Here is a 20627-nt window from a genome sequence, read left to right as displayed (position 1 = left end):
CATATGGCCATAATACATTGTTTGGTTAGTCCAAGCTCTGCTACTCTCAAGCTCTGCACTTGTCCTCTCTAAGGATTCAGTTCTGCTTGTGGGAAGGCTCACTCCAATTTTCCAGGTCTTCTCTGAGCTCACCACACCACTTTTTCTGAGTTACTACTAATAACAGTTAGCCACAGTACCTTACTCTGAAAACTGGTGCAGCCACAGGTTAATTAACATAGAAGAAGGCAGGTACAGGAAGGTTATGCATATGTCAGTACCTGTCTCATGTCAGTGCAATCCATATACATGTGGCTAATGAAAGTCATTACCCTTTATGAGGCCGTGTGGCCAATGCCATGTCCCTGTGGGTCAGAACTGTTGGAAACACAAGCTTGCCCTTGTCATAGAAAGCTATAAAGTGAAGATCATGGTATTTTTTTTGCCTTATATAGGCACTTGGAAGCAAGAAATTTCAGCAGAAAGCTTCATACCCACACAACCATATCAAGACATGCGTCTGGCAATGAAGGAAGAAAAGTTCCTCGGTGCTCAGCTTCTAAGAATGGAATTAAAAAACACAGCAGGAAAGGTAAAGCAGCCCAGAGCCCTACAGACCCTGCCTTTTTGACTTGGGCATTTTGTTCTTTATCCAGTGTCTCCCAGCAGCACATACTGAGGAATTCTGCAGTGCGTCCTCTGAAGCACCGAGTGATCCTGGGGTAGAGGCAAAAAGATACCTCTGACAGTAAAACTGCCTCGTAAGGTTATGAGAGGAATTCTCCAGGTTATATACTGCTGTAACAACAAGCAAGTTATTGCTATTATTTTTGGAGGGAATTCTTGTAGAAGAGAAAGCAAGCTTTGAACAGCTCTGTAAAAGTACAAACTGGCTCCATCTTCAGGTGGCAGATGAGGTGACAGACACGCTCGGTTTGGGGAAGCAGATTGCAAACAGCAAGAATCTGCTCCTCAGCCCTGTGCTGAAGACTTGCCCACTAAAAGTAAATCTCCATTTTTTTTTTTTTTTTTTTACAGCTTCTCTTTCCAAAAATAAAGATTATTGAGTATGTGATGGTTCTGTACATATGGACCTTCAGGGTGGAAGGATTTTCTAGTCCTTCTCCCCCTTGGTTTTCCTGGAAGCTGGCCCTGTGGTCTAGCTTGAAAAGTTCCAGATTTCCATGTGTGATCTGCAGTAAGGCCATGAACGGGGCATGAGAAGTATGTAGGTTTGGCTTAAATGCAGAGTAAAGAGCTCCATATCTGAGCTGGGATAGTTGTTTGTGGTTGTTGGTGTTGGCGCTGAGGGTCCATGACTGCTACCCTTTCCCTTCCATTCCTGCATTGAACTGGATCATCAGGGTGCTGGAGCCCGACAGGGTTTGTCAGTACCGAGGCATGAACTAGTATGGAGGAATAAATATTAATGTGCTGCATGGGTGTGCACATGGATGCACTTGTGTATTACACGTAGCGGTGCTCAAAACTTCTTCCCTGAACAAGTTTTGATTCTTTTACAAAATCTCTACTTTGCTAACCCCTGTGACGATACCTTTTCCTTCCCTTGGAGGCCCAGGACTCCAGCTACATGTGTGTCACTTCTGCACAGCCCCATTTCCCTTCAGCCAGGCATGACAAGAGCTCCAGCCTTGCGGGGCTGATTGGCTGCAACAACTCCACGTTTGGTGTGGGCTCCCTCCTCCTGTCCCTGCTGCAGCTCGGCTTTTGCAGAAGTCAGGAGTTCCCACTGTTCATGGCCACCGGAAAGGGCAGTGGTGACCTGGACACGAAGGCTCTGCTTCTATTCCAGCTTTAAGAAAAAAGACCCGGGCACTGTTTTTCCCATGCCGCTGGATGTGCTGCAGCCTTCTGGGATGAGGTTTTTCCTCCAGTATGCTGGCTGTTTTTTTGCTTTTTTTTCTACTGGGTTTTTGATAGTATCTACCTGGACAGACTGCTGGATGGTGAATGCTGATGATTCCCTGGAGGTAAGATCTTTCAGGGTACCAGATCTCCAAATCAAATGTGTCCTAAGGAGACCGTGGCATCGTTGCTCCACTCTCATCTACATTTCCCTGGTTGGGCTGGATGAAAGTGGATGAAAATGAAACAAATGACTCTGGCAAGAGCAGGGGAAAAGTGGTCATTTTGTGTAATTCTCTCTGCTAGGCTCTGCTCTCAGGAAAAGTCTAAAGACTCCAGATTTAAATGTGCATGAACTGGAGCACATTACCCAGCATCTCCAGCCTGCACAAAAATTTTGGAGGTGTTTCTCGTTCTGTAGGTCAGTCTTCTTGGTGAAGAAATCCAATATATACGTCTGTGCTCCACAAGCATTTTTCTTAATAGCCATTGAGCTCTAGGGCTAACAGAAATGTGTGGGGACCATGGGGACTGCTGTCAGATCCAGCACTCAAAAATATTTTCTTGAACTTGTGCAGACATTAGCACTTTCATGTTAGAGAACGGTTTTGGCAGAAGTAAGTTGAAAGAAATGAAGGGGCAGAATGGCACATATTTGCAAGCTGTGCCCCAGACTCCAGACCCTAAATCATCCCTATTTCCCTAGGATGTGGTACTGCAGTTTTCTTCCCCAGGCAGGCATCATTTTCTGCACATTGAAGGGCTGCAGGGCCACAGTGTGGAAATCTGTTGTCTGGAAAACTGGGTGCTTTGTGCTGAGGTGAAACACTTCCCAGGACAGAGACTTTGGCTGAATTTATCAGGAGGAAACTTTCTATCTGCAGGCTAGCAGAGGAAATCAGAGGAGCTCCTCTGCATTCAGTGACGGTAATGGGATGTTCAGCAGTTTGAAGGAAGCACAGTTGAAAGGGCATAACAGGCTCAAGGCTGCTGACTTGAGAGGAACTGCCAGTGAACCCCCAGCAGGAAAAAGAGTGTGGACCCACTAGTTCTGGCTGGGATATCGCTCTTTGTTTGTCATCCTAATTTGGGGGTTATTTTAGATTAATTTCAGGAAACCGTGAATCATTTGGGATCAGCTGAGAATATCAGTATGTTCAGAAAAGCCAAATGGATCCCATATTGAGGCATCATTTCCGAGCAAAACAGAGGAGGCAAAACACCCAATCTTGAATAAAGTGAGTCCGGGAAAGAACTCAGCCCGATACCCCAAGGCTGTGTAACCTTGTCTTCTTGCCACAAAGGCACCTGTGCTGGGCTGTCCCTAAGTGCTCCATTAACACCCAGTGTGGTTATTAGCAGCCTCCACTCTCACATTCCTGCTCTGAGTGTGAATACTAAATACTGGAGCAAAGTGCCCCCAGCCTTAATACCTGACCAAATGACCTCCCTAATGGCCCTAATGACTCATTGCCTCTCACAATATGGGAATGCAGGGAAACTGTCCATGGCCAGGAAAGCCTGGAGTGCACAGTAACTCCTCTTTTCAGCTAGGAAAAGGGTTATTCAGACAACTTTCAACTTCAGGAGAAAGCACCTCCATCCTCCAGCACGGAAATCTCTCTTGCCTTTGACCTTGGCCTACAGCATCTCGTCTCCACTGCAGAACTCTGGATCCAGCAAGATGCAGCACCACAGAGCGGGGCTCAAACTCTTGCACTCACTGTGAGCATCAAGGCAAACCTGGGCCAGGTTTTGCAGTGGTTTGTGCTGGAAAAAGCCATAAACTGCTTCCTAGTGAGTACTGTTGTGTGCACTCAGTCCCTCCCTGTTGTGGATGAATTAAAAGTCTCACCACCACTGTTAAACACTGCCTGGTTCACTCTCGTGCTAGGCTCATCATCACTGTGTGCTGGCACCTTTTACAGTGCGGTAAAACACCGTGACTAACGTCTCTCACATGTTTGTCTTCTGTGCTTTCCCCAGAAGGGTAAGCGTGTGCTTGTTCTGTCATTTTTTATATTAGATTTATTTTAGTAGTAATTATACATCATGCATAGGATATGATTATATATATTACAGTCATTATGCAGTTTATGTTTTACATGCATACCTGTGTTAGGGAAAGCAGGTCGTGGTGATGTGTTTCATAATCAGAATGGGAGATGAGGAGTTCTGGCCAGAAATTGCAGCTCCTTGGGGAGTCCTTGGCTGGGCTCAGGAAAGCTGGAGTGGGTTTGCTACAAGAAGAAAGAGGTGACGGGGTGCTAACAAAATGGTGCATGGCTGTGACCATGGGATGACAACATCAGTGTTGTGTCCCCATGATGGCCCAGGTGGCCTTGACCCCTCCGTTTGCAGAAGCGAGTTTCCACGTGCCAGGTGCGTGCCTGCCCAAAGGCAGATGCCCAAGGCTAGCTGAGGAGCAGACTAACAACCAGAAGGACAAACAGGACACAAAGCAGAGGGGAGAAAGGGATGTCCAAGGAAGTTAAGAAACTGATAACAAAATCTGGAATAGTTCAGCAGTGGCTCAGGCTAGCCACAAGTCTCCCCCTCCGACTTCTGTTCCCATCACTCTTGCATCAAGCAATGAAACTTTTATCCCTGGCTGTGCATGTGCTGCAGAATTCCTTGGTTATGCTCATCTTCTGTGCTAGCAAGAGTAGATGACAGGTGGCACATCCCAAGAATAAAAAAAAAAATCTTTTTTTTTTTTTCCAGTCTAGGAAGGGGGTAGGTTCACAAGCTAGATCATGATGAATTTTTTACCTCTAGGACCTGCCTCTGTTTTACCTGGAAGCAAATGAAGCCTGGAATGCCATTAGCCTCTTTATAAATAATTTAGATGAGGATGCTGCCTGTAAGATTTAAAAAACAATACTAATGTGAGCAAGTGAGGAAGTGCATGAGAGTAGTAGCTGAATATAGAGTAGTATGAATAAGCCTACAGAGATTTGAGATGAATGTGAAATGGTATAAACACAAGTGGAACAAAATGCAGTTTAATAAAAATATGTTAATTTCAAGCACAGCCCAAATGCTGATAAATAAAGACCAAAGAGGGGCTGCAGCTGTATTGAGGGCCACAGTAAATGCTTACGCCTATGCAAATTGGTTAACATGAAACTGTTCTCTTGAAAAATAAGAATCAATGAAAACAGCTTTTTTTTCTTTTCTTTCTTTTTTTTTTTTGTGATATTTTTCATTTAACTTGCCCCCAAATTCTGAGAAATTGTAAGTAGTTTTCATCTTCACAAAACAAAACATGTAGATTATTTTCATTGAAACTTGAATAACAACTTTTTGCCAGCCTGAAATAGTGAATCATTTTTAGTCACCTTTAGGCCACCCTGCAGTATCACGGAGAGCTTGTACAATTTGTACACTGTGCTGTGAAGAAAGTACTGTGGCTGGCTACAGGTTTCAATACATCACAGATTAGACTTTATTAAGTAGCTGAGATGTGTTATTATCTGCTTTGAGATTTACAAAGCGTAGGAAAAATGAATTTTTCACATCACCCAAACCAGCACGGTTCCTGTCCCCTGCGTGAGACCCATTCCCCCTAAATTTCTCTTTCCACTAGCAGCAGTAAGGTGCCCCTGGCAGCAGCAGGGGCAGGCTGGAGCCCAAAGCTGCACCCACATTATCTCCGCTCCTTGTATGAGCAATCCCAGGAATGTTTTAGAGGCGCTTGTTGCCGTATTTGCATTGGTAATTAAAATGCCTCCCATATTAAAGCGATTTATGAAAGGCTGGGCTGGGAATGCTATCTAAGGCTTCAAGAGGACAGAAAGGATGAGCCATGATGCTACTGCAAGGTCTGCGAAGTCTGGATGTCTCGGCGATGAGTGTCCAGGTGCATCGGTCCCACAGCAGCGCAGCGGGAGCCCCAGGGCCAGGATTAACGCTGGCTTCCTCTGCTTTTCCAGCCGGTGTTCAGGGCTGAGTCACTTGGGGTAGCCCTTCAGAAACATTTGGGAAGGGGCTCACACCTTGCTCTGCAGCAAAACACTCCTGTATTGCGCCAAGGCCAGCTCTCCTGGTGTGAGGCTGGTCCCTGTGAGTCACAAGCAGCTCCGTCCTCCTGAGCCTTCTCTGCAGGAAGGTGGGGGAAAGAGAGTGTGATGGCAAACTCATGGGTCATCTGGTCCACAGCCCTGCCCAGCTCAGCCTGGGAAAGCAGCTGGCAAGGCTGCAAGAGCTGCAAGTGCTGCAAGAGCTGCAAGGCTGCAAGAGCAAACATCACCTACCCCCAGCTTCTCCCAGACATTCCCTTCAGAATTTTTATCCTTCCCAAAATGATGGTTTTGTGCCCCAATGTCTCATCTGAATCTATTTCATTCTAATTTAAAATCATGAGCAGGGACATAGAAAATTTATTTCTTTCTTTCCATCCTGACCCTTTTTCAGTTCTTCATACTAAACAAGTCCAAAGAGCCATTGACATAACTGGACCAGGGTTCCTGCTGAACAGCCTAGCTGCCCGTCCGCTGTGTTGGTGGATATAGTAATTTATGGTCTTTTTTTCTCCTCTTAACCTGTAGGTGAGTACAAAATGCCGTGGCCTGTGGTGGGAATGTGTCACAAATGTTTTTGATGGGATCCAAACTTGCGATGAGTACGACTCCATCTTCGCTGAGCACCCCGGTACGTAAGAGATAAAGGTATTTCCATGAGCAGTGGGGAGACCTGAGTGAAGAACAGGGAGACAAAAAGAGCAGATAATTTGGTGTACCCATGTATTGCATCCATCTTTCTTTTCTCAGTTGGGTATTATTCCCAGGGGAAGCCGGAGAAAGCTTCACTCCAGGAAAAAATATTTCCACAGGACCTGACCCCATTACCCACCCACATGGACATTCCTCACATGCTAGAACAATCTGCTTCTCTCCTGCAGTGAAGCTGGTGCTGACCCGAGCCATGATGATCACAGCAGATATCCTGGCAGGATTTGGATTTCTCTTCCTTGTCCTGGGACTGGATTGTGTGAAATTCCTTCCGGACGAGCCACTCATCAAGCTGCGCATCTGCCTGGTGTCTGGAGTTACCTTGCTCATTGCAGGTATTCCACTGCACCCCTGCCCTGCACAACACCCTTTAGCAAAAGGGGAAAGCTTTAAAGCCTTCCCTTATTTGGGGACAGGAGTTGGTGATTTTCTAGAGGGTAAACACAGGAGAAGGATGTTTATTTGCTTTATTTGTGCAATATAGCTTCCACTATTCACCACCTGCCCCTAGCAGCACATAGTTGAGTTTATCTGCTTTCATTTCATTTATTGGCCAGATGCCTTGGCTGCTGTGTTGACTGACTTCCATTTACTGCTGGTTTGCTGTGAGGAACTCAGTGCTGTTGATAGAGCAAAGAGGCAGAATTGCTGAAGGATTAGAAATGCCCTGGCACCCTGGTTTGGTTCCTTGTTCTGGCACAGACTGTGTGACCTTGGGCAAGTCACTTAGCCCCAAATCTCTGCAGTTGATTTGTAATAAAAGGATAATAGCACAGCTCTCCTTCCCAGGTGATAAGTACCTGGCTGACCTAGGTGCTTTGCTGTTACAGCCAGTGGGAGGATTTTAAACACAATATAAATAGACAGCTGACTAGGTACCAGATCTTTTCATTTGACTTTTTGCCAGTATTAACCATCTACCTCTACTTTAGCATATGCTGATTTAACATGCAACTTACCCCAGCTACTGGGAGCACGTGTACTTTGGGAGGTTCTTTTAAACATCCTCTGTGTACCTCACAAAGTTGACTTGAAAAATGCTGTTAAAGTTCAGAAAGTCAAAGGAGATTAGAAAATTAAAATCTCAAAGCAACTTTACAACAAGCTAAGAAAGAAGGAGCTTTCTGCCTTTTAATGCAAAACTCTAAGTGCTACCAACTGGAGCTTATAGTGGCTGGGGCCATGAGGTACAAACGCTGTCTGAAAGGGCTCAAGCTGACATCAGTAGGGGCAAGGATAAATCAGCCAAAGTGACTGGGCTGAGACAGAGCAGGGGCCAAAACCTCATGTTCAAGGAAGTTCTTCCTATCCTAAAGTCTGCCCCAAAAGAGAGCAGGCTGTAGCTCAAAATTTTGTATTTGTGGTCTCTTTGAGATCACTGCAGCATGTGGGAGCTCCGTGTGGCACCTCCCTCCCGTCCTGCAGGTCTCCCAGGCATTACTGGCTCGGTGTGGTACGCCGTTGACGTCTACGTGGAGCGCTCCTCTCTGGTCTTCCACAACGTGTTTCTGGGCATCCAGTACAAGTTTGGCTGGTCCTGCTGGCTCGGCATGGCGGGGTCGCTTGGCTGTTTCTTGTCTGGGGCCCTGCTCACCTGCTGCATGTACCTCTTCAGAGGTGAGGAGCTCTTCTAGGGCTGAAATGCACCAAAGAGACAGACGTTTCTTAGGGCCTACTACAGGCACATGGCATCAGGAATGTCCTTCAGGCATGTCCTTCAGGGTGGTTGCTCATCCCCAGTTGCAGCATCCTCAGCTGTAAAATGGGAATAATGCTATTTCAGCAGCACTATAAAGCACATCAAGGGCTTTGGGTGGGAGCTGAGGTGTAAGTATGACATAAAATGTGTTATTACATCATATCTTTGAATGCTTCTTTCTCTGTATTTCGAGGCTTTACAAGCTGAAAGTCACCAAGCACTCGTTAGCAGATCCTATTTCTCTCCTCACAGAGACCAGCTCTGGAAGGCTTCACCCTGCTTACTCCTTGAGGAAAGGCTATTCCTCAGCTGGGACAGTTGTAACCAATGTGCACCTGCCATCCTCACAAACAGCTACTGCCAAAATGTATGCCGTGGATACAAGAGTGTGAGGAGGAGGCAAATGCACCAGAAAGAGCTCCACTCCAGTGGGTTGTGCAGGAACCTGAGCTCCTGGGGTTGTGGCATAGATGAAAAGTTGAATTTTGACGATATACTGTGTGTTACAATATTTGCATTATGAGAGCTTCACAAAAATTGCCTTCAAGAAAGTAATCTCCAGGAAGACTTTGCTTCAAGGATTCCAGTTTTCTCGAGTACTGGGGCTGCTTGCATAAGCATAGACTGAAATAGCCAACACAAAATCTTCCAGCTTTTGGCTCATCACTATCAGTGCGAGTGAAATAAATCAGCTGCTCCTGGAATCAGCCACCAGTGTTCAGTGTGAAGATCCCCAGACTGCAAGGTGGATCTGCTCCCTGTCTGGCAATGTGTTGAAAGAACATACAAAGCAGAAAATACATGCTCCTGTGGAGAGAGGGACTGATCATCTGGCAAACATCTGGGCCCCGTGCAGCCAGCACGGGGGATGTTGCTCCTGAAGGTAGCTGGGGAGCTCAACAGAAGATAAAGAGCTGTGTTAAATGCCTGGCTGCATTTTTTGGCCCATAAACCTCTGCACTGAGGAAACACTGGAAATTCAGGTGCATTCTTTCCTGTAAAATACAGATTTTCTCTGTAGGTGCTAAAATGTACATTAGGGATTCACTAGATTTCACTGAGATCTGGAAATTGCCAGCTCCTTTCTGTTTAGTAAAAGTTTTGCCTGGACAGACAGTGATTGAAGATCCAAGACCTGGCCTTGTGCATGACAATGAACCTATACCAGCTAGAAAGCAGGATAAAGGATTGTAAAAACTTCTCCCTCTTTCCATCAAAGGGTATTTAAATCCAGTTCAGGACTGCTGTCTCCTGCTGCAATCCAGGCTGCCTTTAGCACATTCCCTAAGGATGGGTGCAAAAGCACCGACAGCCCTTCAATACCTCTGAAGGAAAAAGAACTTGAGACATGGCTTTGTTAGGTTGGGTGGGACCTGCCCAAATCCAGTCCTTTCTGCCATGAGCACCACTTTATTCAGTGATGGGCACCAGAGAGTGAGAAAAGGCTTTCAGCACAGAGAGGTACCTATCTGGGGTGGTGGAGAAACATCAGGGGTTTCATTAGGGGTGTGCACACCCTTGAGAACAGAGGGCCCACCAAATGGAGGCTTCCTCCACTGACCACTTGGTGGACTGGAAGGAAAAACTCCTTCCTCTGATACAAAGTGAAGCTTGATGGCCACAGGCAGATGGGATGGAGTGGGCTGAGTCCCTCTGAGAGCCCCTACAATGGAAGATGAGGGGCTTAGTCCTCTCATGGGTTATCCATGGGTTATCTTTTTTTCTGGGAAATTTTGTTTCTTGTTCAGAAGAGGAGGAACAGTCGGGGATCACCTGCTAATACAGGTGTGCCGGCAGATCTCAGGCCATTGATTTCTCCTGCTCTTTTTCTGGGGTATGCTGTAGCTGGGGAGACTTCTGGGCCTTTGTCCTGATGGTCTTCAGTTTGCTTTAGGATGCCAAGAAGTGTTTTGTGACTTGCAACACATGGGTCACAACAAGCAATCATTCAGTAGACACTTTGGGATTACACATTTAAACTCTGGTCAAGGGTAAATATAGAGGACTGATCTCATTTGTTCCTTCAGCCTTGTGCTCCTCCAGGGGTACCAATAAGGTATATGCATACCCCAAATACTGTCTTAACTCAGGGTGCACATTCCTCAAATATACACGTATAAAGAGACTGTTCCATAAACATTCACGAGACCTTCTTTTCTTCAGTATATGTGTGGAATAAGGGTTAATTCTGTTCTTCCTGTGCTATACAGTAGCTTTTGAGGATCTACATCCTGCACAAGAGGGCTAAGAAAAGGTCACAGCAGCCCTTAGGTTTGCTGGGTTAATGTTTTGTAACAACCATTCCAGTGCTGCATTGGTTCATTCAAATCCCGCTGACACTCCATCTGATGTTTTGATCAGTTGTTAATATTTAATTGTTGATTCACTGATTGATTGAACTCTGATTTCATGACTGCAGCGTGAAGTCTTCCTTAGCTTGTCATAATGCCACAATGCCAATCTATTTTAGTATGGTCATTTACTCATTTGCAACAAATTCCCCCAGAAAGTACAGAGGTCTTCCTTTCTCTTTCAAAATCACAACCAGTTGCCAAGACCTGAGGCATTGCAGCTGAGCTCAGGTATTAATGTGTTTCTTTAGCTCTTCCAAATTCCTATCTGCATCCTACTCAGCTCACAGGAGGAGTGGGGCAGGATATAACAGACCACCCTTGCCTTCCTGACAGCCACTGGTGGCTTCACAAGACTGTTCAGCTGCACTTTCCAGACGAGGCCCAACATTTAATCCTTTGGTTCCAACAGGTTTTTAGCCTTCTCCCACTTTTCACTGACTCCTAAGGAGCGTTTTTGCCCATTGGAGCATCTAGTCCACTTCAGTTTCATCGTTTAGTTTCTGAGGCCGCAGACAGAGGTGGGGACTGAGCCAAGACCTCCCTTTCTTCCTCCCTGACATCTCCTCAACTGCAGCATCTCCTCAATCCTGGGGCTCCCCATTGCCCTCCCTACTCACACCACGCAGCCCAGCACAGTTTGCCAGGCCTCCAGATGGCCGCAGGTTATGGAAATCAATAATGTCTTGTAGGTAAGCTCTTTGCAAAGCTGATTTCATACCCTACAAATAGGTATTGATTTCCCATTTTGATTTATGCAAGCAAGAAATAGCCAATAAAACGATGACATCTGCAGTCATTGTCCTTCTCTGCCTGCAGCATTTTGTCCTCTCACCATCTCAATGAGCCTTCTTCACAAGGGCTCTTACCCCAGCACTAATGAGGACTCACTCTCCTGTCCTTGTGAACTAACATCTCCTCATGCAGGTACACGGATATGTTCCAAAATATGGATTTCCCCACTTTTTGCATGCATTGCAATGTTTTTTTTTTTGTTTGTTTGTTTGTTTGTTTTTTTGTGTGTGTGTGTATGTGTGTGTGAATGCCATAGATCTGAACAATTATTTTCATTACATAAGAATGTTACTTCAAAAATCTCTTTTCCTTACAGATTGCCATATTTTTGAGATAATATAAATGCAGTTGTCATTGAGTGTCAGCTTCCTCTAACACCACTTCCAAGTTTCACCCAGAACGGTGCTTTGCCCTGATTCCTGGAGGGAAATCATTGTTCTGTTGTAAGGAAACCAGCCTCTGGGACAATGGGGTGGATTCCAGAGGCTGCCCAGACTTTCACCATTACCTGCAGATGCCAGACCCCAGTGCACACCAGTAGCAGCAGCTCTTTGAGAGTTGGCAGACTTTATCTCTCGCCACATCTACTTCTAGTTATTTTTTTTTAAACTTGCAAACAGAGAAAAATAAAATCACACCAAGAAAACCAGGCTTTCTCTCTCAGCTGGGGCTGGGACACCACAGCTTGCTCTTCTGCATCTTTTAACTACTGTGGGCAAGCAACTAATGACCGAAATATTCTGTCCAAGCACTGCTACAGGGAGCAGAGGACAATTTTGTCCGTGTTGCTATTGGGTTCCTGCTGTAAGATGCCTTTGAGCAAGAAAGAAAGAGCCAGAACTTTCCTATCTAGTGACCCAGAGAGAGAGAGAGCATCTGCCCACAGCCTCATCCTCTTCCTTACACAAAAGCCTTCAGATGACAATAATAATAATAATAATAACAATAAAACACATAACAGATTAAAGAATATTTCTATTTTTTCACATCTTTTGTTTGCAGCCCTCCTGGCAGCCCTGGCCAACCCCCCATTATGACTCAGCTGCCTTTCTTTTTGCTCTGTTTTGCCCGAGAGCCAGTTTATGACTTTATTATTCAGCTGTTGACGTGTGGAGGTGAAAGTCCAGCCCTTCACCTCCCCACGTTCCCTTTGTCTTTTGCTTCCAGATGGTCACCAAGCAATTATCTCCTCTGCTCTGCTCCCATTTCCCCCTGTCAAGGCTTGCTGATGAGTTCCCTCACAAATACTCCTGCCTTCCAGAGTTCTCTGGGCTTTTCTAGAACAGTTTGCTATTTCCTCTCAAAGTCAATGGGAAATATAAATTACAAGATGGGTGGAAGTCAGAGGGTCATAACAGAACAAGTGCATTTCCAAAGTAGACCCAACTCCAAAGGTGATGAATTATAAAGAAATGGCTCATCTTTCCTCATAACTCAGGAACCATCAGCCAAACTGCAGCAACTGACCTTGTTAAGGGCTGAGTGCTTACAAAAGCAGAATATGCCAAGCAAAGCTGCTGCTGTTGTAAGGATGGGAACAAGGGGCTGGAAAAACCTCGCCCACTCTGCTGGAGCACCGGGGAGTAGGGGAGCAGGCTGGTAGAGGCAGCTTTAGTGGGGCAATGTGTGGTTGGTGTGGCCATCCCAGCTACATTGCCTGAAGGAAAGAACTCATCCCTTTCTCCATTTGCATGGCCAGGAAGCCAAGGACCAGGTCAGGTCCTCATGAACTAGGCTGCCCTGCCCAGGAAGCCATCAGCCCCCCCTCGGGGTGCTCTCCATCTCCACCCCAAGCCAGCAGCAAGATGGGTTTATACCAAAAACCCACCAGCTTGCCCCCAAACAATCCCACATGGACCCTTTTTGGAGATGGCTCCTGGTCATCTGCAGATGCTGGAATTCCTCAGGGCTCCTGCTGTGTTGCACAAGTACTGCAGTGCACATGCAGGTGCTCCATGCTGGTGGCTGCTGCTGGAGCCTGACTTTGTAACCACTACCTCACTTTACTGTAAGCCACTTGCTGAGATTTTGATTGAATTATTTCATTTCTTTTTTAATAATTAAAGCACCTCAAAGATGAAGCAGAATGCAGTTGAAGGCATGCTAGTAGCGCGGGAACACAAACCTGCTCCCGGGAATGTTTCTGCAAGAGCAGCAGCCGCCTCGGAGCACTGCTGAAAGTCTCGCTTGCCCTCTGTTGGGTGGCTGGGGAAGGATTTACCACCTCGGAAACAAATACTGAGGGCTGGACCTTGTGAAAGAGGGACTCGGAGTGGTGGAGGCACTGCAAACAGATCAGTCCTTGCTTGTTAGCCTCTCCAGTCATCTGATTAGAAGGTGACATTCAGTGAAATTAGAGGTGGCAATGTATTTAGAGCCGAGCAATTAATAAGCAGGAGACAGCAGTGTTTTATGCAGCATGTAATGCAGACAGCCTGTGGAGTTCACTTCCACAAAAGGGTCACTGGAGCAAATGCCGGGTGGAGGTTGGAAGGAAGTGGTGGCTGATTTAATGCCCACGAGCAGGCTGAGCAAGCTGAAGTGACAAACATAATCAAATCTCATGCTTCAGGGCATAAATTGAAGGGGTTGAGTGGTGGAAGCAGTTATGTATGTAAGAGGTCTGATCCCGAGAGGTGCTAATCACCTGCAATTCTCACTAAGTTCAGCAAGTGAAAGGAGACTCAGGAACTGCTCGACTTCTCCGCTGGCTGACTCCGTACTTGCTAATTTTCCTTATTAATAAACCCTGCAATATTTCAGCCTGCTGGCACAAACATTCATTTTGCTACAGTAACATTTATTTCCTTTCACACAAGCGTCAAACATTAAAGCTGCTTCTAAAATAAGATTTTATGGAGATAATTTGTGGTGGTGCTGGCAGAGAATTTGTCTCTCAAAATATGCTATTATTCTTTATCTAGCTAAGGTACTTATATAGTCTCATTATGAGAATATGTGAGCACTTCATAACCTTTACTGGATTTATCTTCCCAGTTTCCTTCCTGAGCAGGGGAACTCATACCACCCCCACTCTACAGGTGGGGAGCTGCTCTACCAGGCAGGCTGTAGGATTCAATTTGTCTTTTGTGGTGCCTAAGATGGACCCAGGTGCCCACTTTGACATAGAGCTCACAGTTCCCTAGGCACACAGTGTGCACTAGGTGTGACATTTGCCTAGGTGACTCTTAATGCAGCCCCCAACCCTCTTCAGTGAGAGAGCAGAGGAAGAGAGGTCAGGCTGACCTGAGGCTTCTGTGGCCACCTTGTGAAAAACAAAGGAAATCTTTGCTTTTATCTGGAATCCAGCTAAGGGGGAAATTCTACATCTTTTCTCTGTAATTTGAGAAGAAGGCAGACCGTGCCTTCTAGGAAGGGCCCAGGTAGAGCTGATCCCAACTGAGTATAAGGCAGTCTGGATGGCTTCTTGAAGTCTCTCCCCATCTTGTCTGCAATGGCCACTTCAAAGAAAAAGACAGTCTTTATCCTCATAATTTTCTGTAACTGAACACCAAATCTCTGACCCCGTAATTCCTGTGTGTGGGGAGTGGCTGTGTGGGTCCTGGGCCATACAAGGTCTGCAGGCATGCTAGGGCAAGAGAAGTGAATTGGGGGCAGTCACCATGAAATTAAGAACAGCTCAAATGAGCAAACTCGCTTTTTTTGTTGTTTGTGTTTTGTAGCCTGCTCCTGCTGTCAAGATTGTCCCTATAACCTCCAGCCCTTGCTTTCCTTCTTCTGGCCTTAAATTCACTGCTTTTTGGATTAGACAAATCTGATATGCTGTGCTAAATATTTTAAATGTGGCAAATGATCCTTCATCGCAGAGTGGCATGATTGCATTACAATGTATTAGAACATCATGACTTTGCCAGAGGGTGTTTGCTGGCACTGTTCCGAGTGAAGGAGGCAGCCCAAGCTTGAGAAGTAACTATCGAGTCATTTATCAACATCCAGTCCTAAAACACATGGGGTTGCACCAGATTGAGCAGCCTTCAAGAGAGAAACCCTCAACACAGACAGACCTTTGAGGGAGTTTCTCAAAATTCAGTCGTATCATAATGTCAATCTGAACCCCTGTGACAGATTCAACACGTGCTTTTGGTATTTATTCTCTTGCATTTTGGCTCCCCTTTTAGGTTCAAATGAAATACGTGCTGCTTTTCAGTCTCTTGGCCAACTTGTGGAAAGGGCTGATCTGCTCCCACACTACTGCGTCATCACGGAGGGTCTCCGATGAACCAAGTGGGATCGCAGAAAACCAACGCGTGGTGTCTAGAGCTTGTTTTCCTTCATAATATCCTCATAGGATGGAGGCAACTCAGTTCCCCCAAGGCTGAACCGGGGGGCAGGAGGAGAGGACGTCTCCATGTTCACACAGGGGTTCGGAGATCTGGAGAACGGGCACTGAGGGGCTTCATTGGCTGAAGAAAGAGCAAAGATGAAACTGTAGAGCAGACAGTGAAGAGCAGACGTGGGGGTGAGAGGGGTGAGCTGGGGAGGAGCTGCCAAACCACTTGGGAACAAGAAAGGCATGGATGTAATTTTTAAATCACAAAACCTCTCACCACAAACTCCAGATGCAAGAAGTGAGAACAGAGGAATTTGGGTGGGTTTGGGTGGGTCCTCCCAGTGGAGACATTGTTTGTGGCCACCCAGAAAGCAGGCCGTACTTCCTCTGGGAAGGGCTCAATGCTGCCTAATGACAGAACTAGCTTTATTTTTCCTGGGGGGCTGTTGTCTGGCCCAGCCTGCTGGCAGTACTCCAGGTCAGCACTGAGTGCTGCACACAGTCATTATAGTCCTGTCCTCAAAACTGTGGGTGTTTCTGGGAGAATGCTGAGAGCAGCTACTGTGATGAATAACATCCACCGAGACTGCCTCCTGACAGACCCCAGTGTGCATCAGCCAGGCCAGCTGCCTGCTCGGGTGGCTCAAGTAGACCAGTGTGGTCTTGTCTGGGTGAGAAATTCAGGTCATGTGTTGGAAAGGGCTGCCTGACCCCCAAGTACGTTGGGCTGCCAAGTGCCCTAATATCAAGGAGAAGGCCCCACACACCTCTAGTATCAGCGTGGCCAAGCCTAGAAGGCATCTTCGGGACATATGGACGCACAGGGACAGCCACAGCCCGGCTCCCACTCAAACCTGGCCACCTCTCACTGGGTTTTGGATGGGCCCCGTGGGACCTTGCAGAGGGCAGGGAGAGGACTAACCGCAGAAAGCATCTGAGCTGCTGAGCGCGAAGACGGCCAGGGTGCGTGGGTGAAGGAGGCAGCTCCGCCGCTTCAGCCAGCACTGCAGGCAGCAGCAGATCCCGCAGGACAGGAGCAAGGCCAGGAAAAACAACATCAGGAACCTGAGGCAGAGGCAGCAGAGGAGGAACGGTGCCATCACCATCTGCGGGCAGCACCAACAGATGGCCGCCTGTCTTCAAATTAACATATTCATTAACGTATTTTGCAAATAGCCGTTAAACATTGCGGTTCCCCCATCAGCGTGCTGGACATGATCAAAGTCCTGGGAAACCAACGTCTCAGTGCTGCGTGCTGGCTGGAAATTCTGACATTTCTCTCTGAAATCATTCATCAGGTCTGCCCAGCTCAGTTGTCAGTGTACAGTGAGGATATGGATTAATGATTCCCATTAGTCAGTAAAGACAGAACACAGGGACAGCCCAGAAGCAATGCTCTCCAGCTATCAGTCTCTCTTAATGCTTTTCTCTCCATATATCCATCAAAGAATATTATTTGCCAGTTTTCCCTCTAAAACAGAACTGAGCTGAAACTTACCACACATACCAGCTGCTGAAGTTTTCGTCTTCCTGCCCAACGCACCTAAAAAGGGAGAAATAAAAGAAAGCTTCAGTCCAGTGAGTGGGGACCAGACTGGCTCCAGCACACATCTGTCAGCATAAAGAAAAGCATCATTGGTAACTACATGATTGAGAAGTTTTCCTCCATCGAGGGAATCTGATCAGAAGTTTCTCTGGATGGGAGCAGATGCAGATGATGTACAAAGCAGCGTGCAACTGGTTTGCTTTTCAACACCAGTACCCACCACCAGTGTTTCTGCTGAAAACCCAGAGGAACAAACAGCTGATAGCTTCCCCTTTGGGAAGAAAAACCAGGCAGCCAGTTCCTGAAAGCCCAGTGTGGGAGCAGCCACAGCCGCCTGCCCGTCCCTGGCTGGCAGTGTGAAGGAAACAGGAGAGACACACTCACCTCTCACCAGGCTCACAGTCGGACTCGGAGCCTGCTAACTGAAAACACACGTAAATCAGAGAGGGCAAGTTGTGCTTTCTGTTGTTTTCGTTGCTTTGTTTTAAGTCAATATAATTACTGATCTTGTCTTGGAGAGGAAGAGCAACAGAGGTGCTGGCTCCTGCAGGGATGAAAACTGCTGCTCTCTCCAGGGACTGCTGCATGTGTATTGTGCTCTGAGCTAGCCCATATTAAAATCAGCCGATAATCTCCCTGACAGCTCAATAAATTCAATAGTTAGCAGATGAAAGCTAAACCAAGGGGGAAGCATTTCATTTTATGTGAAAAGAGAAGGCTGAGAGCAGGGAGATACAAGCAGGTATCAGAGATCTGTTTACAGAGCTGGACTTTACTCTACAGAAATGTCTGCTGAAGAATTTTTCATGATTAATTCTTGGTCTGTAGCTATTTTCCAGAGGCTAATTGTGAATGTAGCTGTAAATTGGAGTTGTTTTGACTGAATATGTGCTATACCCAGCATTTTCCTTTTTTTGGATAGTAGTAGTGCATCATTCCCAGAGTCAGGTTTCAGGTATGTGTATTTGCAACTGCAAATATGTGAACCCGAAACTTGTTCTTCAGGTCTATTTCCTACTCTCCACTAAAGCAAGTTTGCTTTTGCAAGCCTTGTTGATCTTAGCCTCAGTTTCGTATTATCTGGGCACAAAGTAATTGGAGTGGTTCATCAACAAGATTGAATCAAATTCGTTAGAATTTCTGGACAACTCACATTAGATGTGTTTTAACACTTGGCCATCTTTGCTACAAAAAGAAATCAAGATAGGTATAGAATTGCGATAACACCAGGAAACAGAATAAACAAGGTGGAAGAATGCAGGTGCATTTCTTGGAGAAAACTATTAACATAAGTCATGTATCATTACTTTACTTTGGATTTCCTTGTCTGTATACCCAAAAGATATGGAGATTTCAGACTTTGAGTGAAACTAGAAAGCTCTAACGAGTATTAGAAATTCGTATCAAATATGTATATTCGAGAGATCTTATATAATAGCTCTTATTAACAAGACTTCTTGTGTCTCTATAAGCTGCAACAAATGACTCCACAAATCAGTCTGATCCTGTGCACACTGCTTTTCAGTTTAATGGGGGCAGGATCAGTCCCTAGTTTCACCAGAAGTCTTTAGGTATAACTCTTTCATTATCTATGAAATTTCATGAGCAGTTGAAACTAGAATGAGGAATAGGGAAGAAGAAAGAAGCTTCAAAATGAACTCTTCCAGACGTGTCCTTTGAAAATTGAGCTAATTTGCCGTGTCACACATGTACCCTGGTGCAGAATATTTAAGATTTTTTTTCCACTTCAACTGATTATTAGAATAACAGGTCAAAACCAGACAGCCAATTGCTGTGATTACGTGTGCCCTGAGTATTCTTCATGGCTGAATGACAACCTCTGGGCTCTCCTTTATCATTCTTCAAACTACTTCAGCCCAGCTACCACTGCATGGTTAAGCTGCAGCAAAGAGCATCTGCTCTGAGGCAGTAATCCATCAATGCAGCCAAACGCCCACCCTTGCTGCAGAAGACTCACGCTCTTCCATTTCAATAGCCATAGATAGAATAAAAGATTAAGGCAGTCATGCTTTCTTTACCCCTTAGCTGGAACTGTTGTGAATATTAAACACTCCCCAAATTTACCAAGTAAAAAAACAAAAACAACCAACCAAACAAAAAACCATGTTGATTAAATTATATAAAAGCTGAATCTTTCTCCCACCTCCAATTCCCTAGAATCCCAGTGAAGGGTTTGGTTACCTGGAAGAAGGTAAAACACAGGACCCCAGCTTCTGTGATCCATGAAGTGAAACACAAAGCTCTGGGTCTCTGCATCACTAACTGGAGAAACGCGGGAAGAGCTGGGTTTGCAGCACTGTTTTACCCTCTGCAATTTGAAGCTTTAAAAACTTCTCTGCATATTTAGCCACAGAGCATGCTACCCAATGGCTTCCCGCCCTTTGGAAATTACAACTAACCAGGAGGGAATGAACTCAGGTTTGCATGGACACACTCAAACAGCTGCTACAAGTTAAATGAACATTAGCCTAAGGTCAGCACTTTGCAGGTGTTTCAGCATTTTCATAGCTGTTCACAAATTCCTGTTGCTGAATTTCAGTTCCACATTAACCAACACTGCTATTTAACAGGATCTGCTACAAATAAAAGATCACTGGAGACCATACTTTGAGGCTGTGCTTTCATCAAATGTTGCCTTCAGCTGCAATTCCGACATTGCAGGAAAAGCATCTCTGCCTCCAGCCACCTCCATGCCCCATGCCTCCGGCCTCAAACACATGCATCAGGGATGAAGGAAACCCTTCCCAGCCTGAGGCCACCTCCACCAGCACCACCACTGCTGCACACAGCTGCTAGGGGTTGACTGGAGAAGAAAATGACACATCAAGAAAAGACACATCCCGAGCAGTTTTCATAAGGGACACCAAATTTTGCTGCAAGCACCGATTTCATCCCGACTGATAGCTATGCCAAGATGATGAAGTTAAAACTGGGGTGGAAGACCACTTGCACCGTACCTCTGATCACCACGAAGTGGGGATGATCTCAGTGTGTTCAGCAGTCAGTAATAGATTGTCACAGAAGTTTACAGCCCTTGGCAGAGATGCATCATTAGCTATGGTTCTTCCAGGTTTAACACAAAGGGTGTTACTGTGAATATGTTTAGCCGTCGCTCCAGAAGTTAAGCATTATGTAGTGGTGCTATTAATTCAGTAATGATTGACAAAGCTAAGTTGATCTGGAGGCATGTCTCCACAGTTTTTCTTCAGCTAAGAGGTCAAGAACTCTAACCAACTAGATACATGCTCAAGCCAGGTTTCTTATTTATGGTTAAAGTTTTAAATAAACACAGTCCTAACACTGGTCTTCTCAAACGTGTATTTCAGCTGACTGCTAATTAAAAGCA

General features: G+C 45.8%; 2 protein-coding genes across 3 annotated transcripts; one reads left to right on the top strand and one right to left on the bottom strand.

The window, feature by feature from the left end:
• The first annotated feature begins 1750 nt into the window (after positions 1-1750).
• Positions 1751-9952, top strand: CLDN16 (claudin 16). 2 transcript variants are annotated; one of them, XM_082767604.1, is made up of 6 exons: positions 3616-3642; positions 3740-3835; positions 6396-6498; positions 6749-6913; positions 8004-8195; positions 8530-9952. In XM_082767604.1, the coding sequence occupies exons 2-6, from the start codon at positions 3806-3808 to the stop codon at positions 8667-8669; spliced, it is 630 nt and encodes a 209-aa protein (XP_082623730.1). In that variant the 5' UTR covers positions 3616-3642; positions 3740-3805; the 3' UTR covers positions 8670-9952. The 2 variants fall into 2 exon arrangements, with proteins under 2 accessions (XP_082623729.1, XP_082623730.1); XM_082767603.1 differs by lacking the exons at positions 3616-3642; positions 3740-3835 and adding an exon at positions 1751-1970.
• Positions 9953-14053: 4101 nt separating this feature from the next.
• Positions 14054-19760, bottom strand: TMEM207 (transmembrane protein 207). Its single transcript, XM_082767579.1, has 5 exons — positions 19463-19760; positions 17645-17682; positions 17213-17257; positions 16637-16779; positions 14054-15847 (listed from the first exon to the last, which is right to left on the bottom strand). The coding sequence occupies exons 1-5, from the start codon at positions 19535-19537 to the stop codon at positions 15699-15701; spliced, it is 450 nt and encodes a 149-aa protein (XP_082623705.1). The 5' UTR covers positions 19538-19760; the 3' UTR covers positions 14054-15698.
• Between the last annotated feature and the right edge of the window lie 867 nt (positions 19761-20627).

This window comes from Aythya marila, assembly GCF_965140915.1.
Source record: "Aythya marila genome assembly, chromosome: 9".
NCBI classification, from domain to species: domain Eukaryota; kingdom Metazoa; phylum Chordata; class Aves; order Anseriformes; family Anatidae; genus Aythya; species Aythya marila.
This window is presented reverse-complemented; position numbering and strand designations above follow the sequence as displayed.

Excerpts from the sequence above, each read along its gene's own strand:
- CLDN16 (XM_082767603.1), top strand. The coding sequence starts at position 1,827 with ATGCCGCTGGATGTGCTGCAGCCTTCTGGGATGAGGTTTTTCCTCCAG. Across the intron at positions 1,971-6,395 it reads ATGCTGATGATTCCCTGGAG|GTGAGTACAAAATGCCGTGG; the intron begins GTAAGATCTTTC and ends CTTAACCTGTAG. Across the intron at positions 6,499-6,748 it reads CATCTTCGCTGAGCACCCCG|TGAAGCTGGTGCTGACCCGA; the intron begins GTACGTAAGAGA and ends TCTCTCCTGCAG.
- TMEM207 (XM_082767579.1), bottom strand. The coding sequence starts at position 19,537 with ATGCAGAGACCCAGAGCTTTGTGTTTCACTTCATGGATCACAGAAGCT. Across the intron at positions 17,683-19,462 it reads TGTGTTTTACCTTCTTCCAG|TTAGCAGGCTCCGAGTCCGA; the intron begins GTAACCAAACCC and ends GTGTGTTTTCAG. Across the intron at positions 17,258-17,644 it reads GACTGTGAGCCTGGTGAGAG|GTGCGTTGGGCAGGAAGACG; the intron begins GTGAGTGTGTCT and ends CTCCCTTTTTAG.